At 37.2% G+C, this 13921-nt stretch overlaps 1 protein-coding gene across 1 annotated transcript; it reads right to left on the minus strand.

Moving 5' to 3' along the window:
* Window positions 1-5623: 5623 nt before the first annotated feature.
* Window positions 5624-6541, minus strand: LOC308693173 (olfactory receptor 51I2-like; the record flags this gene model as incomplete). Its single annotated transcript, XM_081369960.1, has 1 exon — window positions 5624-6541. One exon carries the CDS (start codon window positions 6539-6541, stop codon window positions 5624-5626), a length of 918 nt encoding a protein of 305 aa, XP_081226086.1.
* Window positions 6542-13921: the final 7380 nt, after the last annotated feature.

The following is a 13921-nucleotide window of genomic DNA, read 5'->3' on the forward strand; positions in this document are numbered from 1 at the left end:
CTTCCTTCGCACGCTGGTCCTGTTCAGCACAGAGACTTTTCCGCCGCTGGTTCTGCCCAGTCCTGAGCCTGTCTCCATCCCAGAACCTCAGCCCTCACCAGAGATGGCCGCCGACGTGCTTGTTCTTGAGCCGGTGTCTGTTCCTGAGGCGGTGCCTGCTCCAGCCTGTGTCTCCGTAGCTTTCCCCAAGAAAATTTTTTGAGGGGGGGGCAGTAGGTCCCGCGATTGGACCATGGAGGCCGCGCCGCCATGGTCGCCTCTTCAGCCAGCTCCGCCATGGCCGCCCGAAGGGTCGTCTCCTCCTGAAAGGTCGTCTCCGCCCTGGCCGCCTGAAGGGTCGTCTCCGCCATGGCCGCCCGAAGGGTCGTCTCCACCCTGGCTGCCTGAGGGGTCGTCTCCTCCTGAAAGGTCGTCTCCGCCCTGGCCGCCTGAAGGGTCGTCTCCGCCATGGCCGCCCGAAGGGTCGTCTCCACCCTGGCCGCCTGAGGGGTCGTCTCCTCCCGAAGGGTCGTCTCCTACCTGGCCGCCTGAAGGGTCGTCTCCTCCCTGGCCGCCTGAAGGGTCGTCTCCGCCCTGGCCGCCTGCATTGCCTGCTCCGCCCTGGCCGCCTGCACAGCCTTCTCTACCGTGGCCGCCCGAGGGGTCTTCGCCTTGGCCGCCTGCACATCCTGCTCCGCTCCACCCTGGTCGCCCTCGCTCCACGGACCAGGCCCGCCTTGCCTGTGTCCTGGTTCCGGTTCCCAGTACGGGCCTGACCCTCCGTTCCCTCCCCCAAGACCGCCTCCGCTTCACCGCCCTCCTGAACTTTTTGTCACGATGTGGTTTTGTGTCCTGTCATGTTTAGTGGTTCCCTGTCTGTCTATTAGTCATCCCAGGTGTTTCCCATTAACCACGCCCCCTTGTTATCTTGTTTAGCTTGTTTGCCTGTGTATATAAACCTCTGTGCTTCAGTTGTTGTTTGTCGGTCGTTGTAGCTGTTTTCTGTCCTGAGTTCTGTGTTCTCTTAGTTCTATTAAAGTATGCTTGCATATGGATTCTCTCTATGATTCGTCCTTGCCTCATCGTAACAGTATAAGCTTTGAATTTATGGGTATTTAATATTTATTAATCATACATCTGTGAATTTTCAACATGAAATCCAGCAATGTTTCTGTAAACATTTATTATGATGGATATTGAAATAATATAGTGCATTAAAACATTCCAAGCTCCCCATTGACTTAGACACAGACATCAACATCAGCAATCTGCATATGAATCTCAACAATAGTGACAATCAAAAGTTTAATATCGCAATGCATGCTGGGTTCCAGGATAGTATAAAACTCCCAGCATACACTGCAGTATGATTAAAAATATATAAAATATTGCCACCATTGTTGAGAGACGTGCTGATTATATATATATATATATATATATATATATATATATATATATATATATATATATCTGTGTTTCTGGAAAAAAAGGTGTAGTTCTGTTTTTTTGGTTGTGTAGTGACTGGTCCAGTGAAAATTTCTTTATTTACAATATTTTTTTAGTGGTCTCAAATGAAAGTTCACGGTAATACTTTGCATTAGTGCATTATAAATTTTAGTTAATATATTTAAAACGACAGCTGGTCAATTCAAAGCAGTCGGTTTCTGCAAGTGAAATTAGTTAACTAAGTTTTAATTTCACTTGCTGAAACCGACTGCCTTAAATTGACGAACTGTCGTTTAAATGTATTAACTAAAATTTATAATGCTGTAATAATGTGATTAAAGTATTACTGTGAACTTATTTAATTTGAAATTTCACCACTAAAAACATATTGTAAATAAAGAGATTTCCACTGGACCAGCAACTACATAGTCACTGCCTGTTAAAAAAAAGCAACATGCAGGAAATCATCAATGGTTCTAGATCTTCTCCTGGACTGAAGCACAGGCTCTACTCTTCAGCACAATGGAGACCCCAAAAAATTATATTTTACAGTAAACTACTGGCAACAGTGTTGCCAGTATATACCTGTTTTATAACTTCTAGTTTATTATATATAATACATTTTGTGGGGGTATATTTTTTTCTTACACTGTTAACCGTTTCAACCCCACAGGAAAATCCACACTACAAAGAGTAAAAAGTAACATTGACACAGTGTTGCAGTGAGATAATTAAGTGAATATGTAAGTGATTGTTGAGCATTAGTGATGAACACCTGCTGTTAACAAGCAGAATCGCTGAAGGAAAGAGGAACACACGAACAGAAAATAGAGAAACAAGAAATACAACTGACTTCCAGCCATTACACATTATTACACTTGCTATTACTTTATTACTATTATTACTATGCATTATTACTTTATTACTATTATTACTATGCTTTATTTCTGTCATACATCTAAAGAAGTTGTTAGTGAGATGTTTAATTGAAAATGTTTGGTTTGAAGTTACCATTATTGAGATCAGTGTTTGCTTTAGTTGGAATGCTGACCCTTGAATTTTTTTCTTGCTGCTTGAACTGTTTTTGCAAGCATCACTTGTGCACACACACATGGTTTGTGAATGCAATTTGTTATATTGATTATGATGACAAAATCATCATATATTCTGTTCATTCACTAATCTCATTTAGAGTTGATGTGTTCAATACTGTATCAGAAGTGTTACATTAACACCACTGTTAAACTACAGCAAGCAGTTACAATGATTAATTTTTTTAACATCTCATGCACAACCAAAGAAACATAGCTACACTGTCTTGTATAAACACGGAGATTTATAGCTTTGTGGTCGACTACTGACTGGTTAAGATAAAGACAGTGTCTGCACATTCCAGAGTCAAAACACCAAGGCCAGAGCCATAAGTCACCCATCCCAGTGCCAGAGAGTCTGCAAAAGACCCTTCTAATGAGCAAACTAACGGAAAAGCTTGTCAATGTGAGGGGGGTGTTAAAAGACAGATTGGTTCAGAAATTGCACCACAACATTCCTGACCCCTCCCCCGTTGGGATCTCTGAACTAAGAACAAACTTTCTTAAGAGAGGTCTTTTCTCTTCTAAACCAGAAAACTGAGATTTTTCCTACAGTATACATAAAACTCATTCAAGAACAATTTTCAATGGACTCATGATCAAACAGTCATGCAACTACCTAATCCTGTGTTGTTTCCACCACTTATATGCATATTTTAATAAGATAATATGTTTTGATCCCATATAATTCATGTAAGTGTTATAACTGATAGATGTTTGAATGGGAGTGTGTTGTGTTTCATATCAGTATGATCGTATGCCCAAGATTCAAAAGATGGCTTGAATGATATCTGTGTAATATGTTTTGATCTTCTTTTAATTAGAAAGCATGTCTAAACTGTGGCCTCTATTCTCTCTGCTAGAACAAACCCCAGATAATGCATGATTTACGATGAAACAAAGCCAGTGTCTAATTGGTCCGCTCTCTTCAAGAGGGGGGGACAAAATTCTGAGTTTAAAACCTTGGATTATCTGTTCGCCCCCTCTCTAAGTCTCTCTCTCGCTGCTCTCGAAGCTCTCTCTCTGTGCTCTCGCTCTCTGCAAGAAAGGCTCTGCTATCACTCTCAAGAGAGATGGGCAGAAAAAGATGAAGATCTGAACCAGACTATAACCATGTAACTGAGGAGCAGACCAACCCAAATTAAGATCAGATGGGTTAGATTTATTCAAGCCATCTTACTATCGTCTAAATTTTCGTTTCTTTCCTGAGTATCATTTCCTTTATTTTCCGTTGTGAGTCTCGGTTCTGAGTTAAGTTGTGCGACAAGATTTCGAGCCACGTTTCTTCTGCAAAGCCAGCTTCAAACAAAGACTTTCATTCCGCCAGCACGCCATGTGACTGACCACGTGACCCAGACATCAGGCACGAGGAGACCAGCCAAACGGACCGGGAAAACCCCTTACACGCAACAAAAGGGAATCCCCAAAAGCAAAGACAAGCAAGTACTGCCTCCAGACTCTTAAACTGAACTGGTGTATTTGATACAGATTTAATAACCTAGGAAACGATAAAAGGGTTAAACTAATGATTGATGGTTCGTTCAGGTCATGTCTTACAAGTGCATATAGAAATTCGGAATTTCCTTCCTCTTACCCTTAAACTCATTCTTCCCAAACTCATTCTTCTTTTTTATTTCTTTCTTTATTACTCTCTTCCTTTCCGCAACCTGTATGAATGTGTGTGTATGCGTGCGCGTGTGTTTGTGTTAGTTGTTAGGATAATCAATAGAGTCTTGTTTGTGTTAGTTATGTGTTAGTATATAACCAATAAAGTATGGTTTGTATTTGAAAAGATATTGCTTGTGTATGTGCTTAACAAATTTATTGTCTTGAACTTCGATCAAAAGTTACCGATGCTTTTACCCTATTTCTTAATTTACTGTTAGGGGGTTATTCTTTCTGGGCCAGGAAGATATTATATTTCCTAGAGTTAATAATTGTTTATGCTTTCTGTTCATTGGATGAACTGATAAATGATCATATTATTGATTCTGTTACAGTAAATTCTGAAAATAATTTAATTATTAATTATTGATCATAATTCGTTATGAATAACAATTAATGATATTTATACGGGCGTATAAACGCTATATTTTTATTTATTTATTCATACTGTAGTGCATACTGTGGGTTTTATACTATCCTGGAACCTATTACGACATGAAACTTTTGATTGTCTCCATTGTTGAGATTCATATGCTGATTGTTGATGTTTGTGTGTGTCTACAGTAAGGCAATCAGGAGTTCAAAATGTTTTAATGCACAATATTATTTAAATATCCTTCAGAATAACTGCTTACAGAAACATTGCTGGATTTGTTATAGATTCACAGATATATGATTTATAAATACCCATCGATTCAAAGCTTATACAGGATGAGATCAAACATGTCCAGGATGATTATGGCATCATTACAACAGTCAAATAACACCTGATCAACCTCTTCTTGGCTTTCACTTGCCATAGCAAATGTGTTTTATAAACTCGCAGTTACAGCAGCCACAGAAAAAAGTCAAGAGCCCAACTAAAGCAAATACTGATCTCCATCATGGTGACTACAAACTTTAATAAAACATCAACAACTAAATATCTGTAAATTCTCAACAAGAACTTTTGTACATGTATGAAATAAATAATGTTAAACTGGTTTGTAAACTGTTTTCACACTCAGTGTGGCTGGAAGTCAGTTGTAGTTCTTGTGTTTCTCTTTTTTTTGTTCTTGTTTTCCTGCCCTTCAGTGATGATCAGGTATTCATCGGTGTCTCAATTCACTCACTTTTTTTTCATTCCCTCAGTCAAGTGGATAAGACATAATGTAGGGAACAGTGAATGAGTGTATAGGGTGTGATTTTGAAAACAGCCTCTAAGTGTCGACTTTGAGCACTTTTAACGCACAGTATATTCCTGTAGGCTATTTTCTCGAAAATGACAAAAATAACCCAGAATGCTTTGTTTTCCATGGTATATTACAGTTTTAATGGAAAATGGTATTACATTGTCAGAATTTGGCCTTTTTTTACAGCAAGGGTTAACAGTGTGCAATTTGGCTGGTTTATAGTCCTTATAATCAATCTGTAATATTCTGTGTAACCTTTAGAAAAATCATTTACCTGGTTCCATGTATGAGACGGATAATTGTTTTGCGAATATCAGGCAAGTTTAAAGCATAAACAAGGGGATTCAGGATGGGTGGTATAACAAGAAATTCAAGTGAAAGTAAAACGGACAGCCATATAGGAAGTTGTAAAGTCACAATCCGACTCAAAGTGACCTCAGAAATAATGGCAATTGAGAAATTCAAAATGATCACAATGTGTGGGATACAAGTTTGATAAGCTTTGCCCTTGAACTGTGATGAGCTTCTTCGGCAAACGGCAATAATTTTTACATAAGAATATAATATAAAACTTAATGGAATGATTACAGTTGTGATCAATATAAAAAAACCCATCACATTATTAACAGCAGTGTTTGCACAAGACAGTTTGACCATTTCAAAGTTGTGGCAGTACACCTTAAACAATTTGTTACCACACAATGTCAGTCTGGAAGTCAAAATAGCAGTAATACCAAGAGAAATCATTGGATAAGTCAAGTTTATAAATATTAAAATTGTTAGAAACCTTGGTGTAATTATGTTGTGATACTGTAAGGGTTTACTGATTGCAATGAATCTGTCAAATGCCATTAACATTAATATTGTATTCTCATTTGCTGCATACGTGAAAATGACATAAGACTGTAAGACACATGCTTCACGGGAGATTGAGTGTGTATCAGACAGCAAGTCTGTCAGTGCTCTTGGGAAAAAGCCAGCTGTTCCAAACACAGAGTTGATAGACAAACATGAAACCAGAATGTACATGGGCTGGTGTAAAGTCCTTTCCAAAAATATTGCAAGCATAATAATGACATTAAATAGTGTGATAGTACAGTATAGAATCAATCCCAGACTGAAGAAAGCATATCTTATGTATCCAAGATCTTCAAATAACATGAAGTAAAAATATGTTCCATTTTCCATTTTCTGATAAGCAAAGGTAACCTTCATTTACCTGAGTTGACAACAGACAAATATCTTATGATTTATACACATTTTAAAAAACATTAGCAATGTTAACAACTTCTGATTTTATTTATTCTACATATACTGATTCAGTAAGATGCACTTTATTAGTTCATGATACCTTACCTTATTAACAGTTAGTGTGTGATATATTATCAGTTTAACAGTATAGATGCAAAGTTTCAACAACTTTCAAATATTTTTGTTTCAATCAATATCTGACAAAAATGCAATCAGTATCATAAAAAGACATTGCACAATTTAAATACCTCTTTAATACACCTTGAAACAACCTTCCTCAGTTATTGTGCTAGGATGACTGTGGGTCACCAGCACAGGTTCATTTTTTATACATCTAACATGTCTCAGGAGCCTCCGCTTATCTTGTATAAAGGACATAAAACCCTATAGATTTGACTTCCCTAGACAGTTAAATTAGCTTATGCAACAGGACATTCTGTAACAGAAAAGAAAATAATGAACAACTTTATCACATTGGAAACTGGAATTCAGAAAATGGTTTTACTAAACGTTTAACATTTTGCTTATAACACTGTTGACATATCCCAGCAGGCACAGTACGTCAATGTGACATCAGGAAGACGTTGGACTCCAACTAATCCAATGTCAGTCAGACGTCATATTTTGGTTGAAAATGAAAGTCAGGTTGACGTCTAAACCCAACATTTGTTTGGCGTCAAGCTCCAACGTCAGACAGATGTTGAATTTTGGTTGGAATAAGCACAGCAAAAAAATGTGACATGCATGGCAGCACATTCAATCTCTGAAGATCTCAGCAGAGGAGGATTAAACAACTCCACAAACAGCATTACCAGCTTCACTTATTACTAACCTGATTTACTTTATTTATTTTCCGGTTTAATGAAATCAATAGTTGTATTTTAAAGTCACCATGATGGTGGTTAGTGTTTGCTTTAGTTGGACTATTGACCCTTGACTTTTTAGTATAAAATTTTCTCTGGCTGTTATAATTGTGTGTTTATAAAGCACATTTATTGTGGCAAAAAAGCCTAGAGAAAATGAGATCAGGGGTCCGTTCTTTGTACGCTTTTTAAAACATCTGAGATCAAATGAGACATTCAAAATGATATCATCGTGCTAATCATGATCTGGCTAATTAGGTTCTTCGAACACACTTGCCAGATATGATTAGTATCGCTGGATTGAGTTATCTGAGATAATTGTGCGTTCATGCGAAGTTTAAAAGGGGATATGTATCGATAGTAGAAACATTGATCAGCAACACTGCTATTGGCTGCTCAGCGTGGCCAAAGCGTGGCTCAGTTTTTCTCCTCAGCAGAGCAAGAACTAATAGTCGAAGTTTATTCAGAATTTTAATGTTTAATTAAAATGCCAGGGGACACCTCAAAGTCTGCAAAAGCCAGGAGAGAGGGCTGGCAAAAAAGTAGCAGACAATTTAAATCCGTTAGAAGTGGCCATGTTAGATGTTTTTATCACTTATTAGCCTATATTTTTGTGTTTTAATAATTGCATAATTACTTTGTTCATTGTAATGTCAGAGTCACCACACTAGAACATGGGAACAAATAAAAGTGAAGTACAAAATTATTCTACATAATGGTAATTTTTTTGTATTTATATAGTGTCTTTTATAAAAGGCACTGTTAAATAAATGGTTGTCTGATTACCCAGCCAGCACAGCCATGTGGGGCCCAAATGGGTTTGACCTGGGCTATCTAACTGGGACCCAGCCAGTTTTGTCCTCGGTTTCCATGTAGGCCCCACATGGTTTTGCCCATATGAAATGAACACTGCTTAGTGTGCACAGTACAGGCTGTTTAATGTAACACTGAATCAGTGTTGGAGGTAATGAGATAATTAAGTGATTGAATAATGATAGTGCATTATTGATGAACACCTGCTGTTAACAAACATAATCGCTGAAGGAAAGAGAAACACAAGAACTACTTCCAGCCACAACCTTGGATGAAATCAACTGAAGATAAAATACATTATTATACATTATACATTACATAATACGGATTAAACAACTCCACAAACAGCATTACCAGCTTCACTTATTAGTAACCAGACTGACTTTATTTCTGTCAGACGTCTTCAGAAATTCTTATTGAGAATTAACAGAGGTTTAGATGTTGATTACTTATTTGAAAGTAATAGTTTGATTTGATGTTACCATTGTGGCGATCAGTGTGTGCTTTAGTCAGGCTCTTGATTTTTTAACATTAGTCTTTCTCTGGCTGCTGTGTCTATTTGTTATGGCGAGAACAGCAAGAGAAAATATAATCAGATGCTGTAAGCTGATTGATGATAAGAGTATAATCATCATGTAGTGGCTTAGCTCATTGATTATGTGTGAGGTTTATACGGGTAGTATGTTATTCATTTTGTTTTATTGTTTTGATTCTACAGCAAGAGAATAATAGAATTTAATCAGAATGTCAAATGATTTTAACAAACCATGTACATATCTTCGGCTCCTGTGAGATTTACTCGCACACAGACATCAAGAATCAGCATATGAATCTCAACAATGGTGACATGCTACATGGTGCAATGCATTCTGGGAGCTATGGATAAGTTTCGTATGATGCACTCAGAATTAGGGCTGGGCGATATCACACAATATTGTTATGCGCATCTCATCAGTAAAGCCGGTTCCTTGATTAGTAGTAAATCGCCATCACCTGCTTTCAGATGGAGCGGCATTTACTACAAAGAGCCGTAGTTAACTGACAAGCTGAGCCATATCGCATTAATATCGCGGACGTATCGCCAGCGATAATTAATGCGATATGGCTCAGCTTGTCACAGCAAAAACTCCAGTGTTAATTTAACACTCCTGGGAGTGTATATGAACACTCAAGAAGTTAATGAGATAATTAAGTGATTAATTTAGTGATGATTGAACATTATTGAAGACACCTGATGTTAAGAAGCAGAATCACTGAAGGAGAAAATCACAAATTGTAAGCCACCGTAATGGCGATCATTGTTTGCTTTAGTTGGGCTCTTGACTCTTATATGTTTACTTTAGATTTTGTTTGGCTGCTGTATCTGAGTTATAACTGCCAGTTGAACAAAGAATAAAGTGATCTGATGGTGTTGGTTATATTATGACTATCATTTGATCACTGTACTCATTAAGATCCTTCTTTCTGACTTCGATTTATTTTGTTGGTTACAGCATAACTGTGAATCTGCATAAATGCCCAGAATTTTTAATATAATATAAAGGATTTCTTAGAAGTTGTTCTAAAAAAATATATATATTTTTTTTAGGCACACACAAAAGTCAAGATTCAGTCTATGCATCTCAACAATGGTGACGAGCAGAATATTCAATTAGGAAAAGTAAAATACATTGACAATTCAGATCATAATTTATTCATACCGCAATGCATGATGGGAGCCATTAATGAGTTGTGATTGGTGGCAGCCACTGCAACATGCTTTATTATTGTCACCATTGTTGAGATTCACAGGCTGATTATTGATGTCTGTGTTTCTAAATGAATTTATTTGAAAGTGTTTTGATCATAACAATGTTTATTAAATATATTGGATTATAAGTAAAGTACTGATAATCATATGCTGTAGAAAAACAAAGCTGCTGCTAACAAGCTAAAACAAACTATCTCAATAAGTTTCATTTTTCAGATCACAGCATGATTATGTCAAAACATAATCAACACTATCAGATCACACTTTACTTTGTTCATTTAACTGTTATAAATCATTAACAGCAGACAAACAACAGTAAAATTTAAAGTAAACATATAAGGATCAAGAGCCCAACTAAAGCAAACACCCATAACCATAATGGTAACTTACAATTTGTGATTTTCTCCTTCAGTGGTTCTACTTGTTAACATCAGGTGTCTTCTATAATGCTCAATCATCACTAAATTAATCACTTAATTATCTCATTAACTTTAACACTCTTGAGTGTTTATTTAACACTCATATTTTAACACTTTACACTCTTGAGTGTGGACTCATATACATTCCCAGTCCCAGGAGTGTTAATTTAACACTGCTCCATCGGAAAGCAGGTGATGGTGATTTACTACTAATCAAGGAAACGGCTTTACTGACGAGATGCGCCTAACAATATTGTGCGATATATCGCCCAGCCCTACTCAGAATGCATTGCAGCATGAAGCATGTCACTATTGTTGAGATTCATATACTGATTCTTGATGTCTGTGTGCAAGTAGAACTTTTAGTAGTCCAACATGTGTAAATGGGGTTTTAAAAATCATTTGATGTTCTGATTAAACTGTGCTGGATCTCTTGCTGTAAAATCACAACAATAAAACAAAATGAATGACATACTACCCATACAAACTGTAGAGAGAATGGTGTCGTCTTGGCGGCCCCTAATTTAATAACAAATGATCGTTGCGACGGAAGCGAATCAATCAAAACCAACTTTAGCTGGAAAATAACTTTATTAAAGAGCCGCTATAAAGCCAAAACAATCTTACGTTAAATTATACATTTATCTCTGTAAAGCTGCTTTGAGACAATCTACATTGTTAAAAGCGCTATATAAATGAAGATGACTTGACTTGACAAACCTTACACAAAATATCAGTGAGTTAAGCCACTACATGACGATGCCTATATTCTTATCATCAATCAGCTTACAGCATCTGATTGCATTTTATCTTGCTGTTCTCGTCATAACAAACAGACACAGCTGCCTGAGAAAAACTAATGTTAAAAAGTCAAGAGCCCGACTAAAGCACACACTGATCGCCACAATGGTATCATCAAATCAAACTATTGCTTTCAAATAAGTAATCAACATCTAAACCTCTGTTAATTCTCAATAAGAATTTATGAAGACATCTGACAGAAATAAAGTCAGTCTGGTTACTAATAAGTGAAGCTGGTAATGCTGTTTGTGGAGTTGTTTAATTCGATCTTGAGAGATGTAATGCATTTTATCTTCAGTTGATTTCATCCAAGGCAGTGGCTGGAAGTAGGCCTAGTTCTTGTTTCTCTTTCCTTCAGTGATTATGCTTGTTAACAGCAGGTGTTCATCAATAATGCACTATCATTATTCAATCACTTAATTATCTCATTACCTCCAACACTGATTCAGTGTTACATTAAACAGCCTGTACTGTGCACACTAAGCAGTGTTCATTTCATCTGGGCAAACCCATGTGAGGCCTACATGGAAACCGAGGACAAAACTGGATGGGTCCCAGTTAGATAGCCCAGGTCAAACCCATTTGTGCCCCACATGGCTGTGCTGGCTGGGTTATATTGAAGAGTCCACGTTTTTAAAGTACAACAAAAAGCATGCTGAGCTTCCACAGAAAAAAATAAATAAATAAATAACTTTATTTAACCCCCTGAGGTCGACAATCACGCCGGCGTGATCTGCTCGTTTTTTTTTATATCAGTGCAAAATACTCTGTTGATTTTGATTTTACATACTTGTATTGTACATCATTCAAAACTGTTAAATGTCTTCTTTTATTTGTGTACACTCATAATAAAAATAAAATGTTGTGTTTTTCGTAAAACAAAGAAAATAAACATGATGCGCGTTCTGCCGTCTCTCTCAATGTGAAACTCATTCTGAAACGCGACAGAAAATGACCTGTAACTCAGCGAATGTTTGTCACACAGGCTTGAAACGCATGTCTATACAACGCTTGGAATCTCTATTTTTAAAGTATGTAAATGATATAAAAAACAAATATTTTATTTTTAAGTAATCCATACGAAAGCAGCGGCATGTAGTTTCTCAAACGCGTCCTCATTAAATTTAATTTGAACACGCCTACGAGCGCACGAGCGATTGACATGCAAATGATCCATGCGGAGAAACGCAGACCTGTAAACGCCCTCATCACCTCAAAACAAAGAAGCAGAGACTTCGTAACTTACTCCTTACTGTGTTTGAAAGACGCGCCAGAGCTTACATTGGATTTAGGCTACCTCAGAAGAAGAAGAACGCAATTTGAAGACAAGAAAGATTTAAGGTAAGAAATTTTTACATATTAGTTTGTTATTGTTGCATAAATGTCACATTGCAGTTGAACTGTTGCTAGATATATGGGGAATATTATAATATTTAGACCCGTGTTTACTGTTAAGCCTACTGTGTTTGTGGATATCTGGTCAAACGTAGATATGTATGCTAACCATAATGTTTTATATTTGAGCGTGATCAAATATAACGTTTGAATGTATCAGATTTTGCAGCGCGATCGCGTTTGAATGTATCATTTGAAAATTTGAAAAGCAAAACACACCAAACGGCTTCATGTTTTTACTATTATCTCATTTCATATCATCTTAACGAATGGAAATATTTGAAGTAACATGATAATCAATATATTTTTCTCTAGCTTGGTTGTTACTGAAATATTTTGGGAGATTTATACTGCTATCTATTGTTATTATTATTTTACCCAGCACTGCGCATAGCTTATGCCTACAAGGCACAACGGACCTGGTGTTCATTATATTATATATTGTTGGAAACATTTGTGTGTGTGTGTGTATTTTGTGAATTTTAAAAAGCAATTTTAACCAGAAAAATCTAATATTTATTTGCAAAATCGTGCAGGCCTTTCTCTTGATATTAGTATGTTCACTTTTTTTTCAGGGCCCAGATGCCACTGAGTCCTGCCGACTTCAACATTCACATGAGTCTCTGGAACATGAACATGGTAAAGTGAAAATCAAACACCTTGGAAATTAAAGATATGTACAATGTTTTTAGGAATGGCACAAAGGTCTGTTTCGAAGTGTTTTTTTGGCATTTGTTGTGTATCTTTGGGTTATGTTGTGTTGTAAATAAATCCAAACAATTTAAAGCCATTCTTTTTTCGAAAATGTGTACTCGGCTGACTCCAGCTCCTTTTTCACCAGTTCCTTATTCGTCGAATTTTTCATTCCACCTTAAAAATGTTGTATGGTTGTTAACCCCTCCCCCTCAGTGCTTTTGGCCATATTTTTTAAAGGAACAGTTGTACGGGAATTATGAGGCTGTGGATCGGGCAGCATTTTTCATTTAGCAGACAAAGCCTACTGGGCTGCGTTTCCAGATAACGATGGATCTTAGCACTTACGAGGATTTTCTGCGAGCGACTTTACGAACGTTCGTGTTCATTTCACGTGTGTTTCACAAAAATGCACTTAGCACGATCGCTCGCAGCTGTGCTTTAAGTGCTACTTAAGAGTCGCTGTCTGTTTGTCAAGTGCTGAAATGTCACCTTGTAGAATGGCTTGTAATTGCAGCACACGCTTGCAATTTTAAATGTTTAACCTAACCTTAAATGTTTTCACCTGATGTGCATTTTCCAC

The sequence above is a fragment of the Scardinius erythrophthalmus genome (assembly GCF_964197995.2).
Source record: "Scardinius erythrophthalmus genome assembly, chromosome: 7".
Classification (NCBI taxonomy): domain Eukaryota; kingdom Metazoa; phylum Chordata; class Actinopteri; order Cypriniformes; family Leuciscidae; genus Scardinius; species Scardinius erythrophthalmus.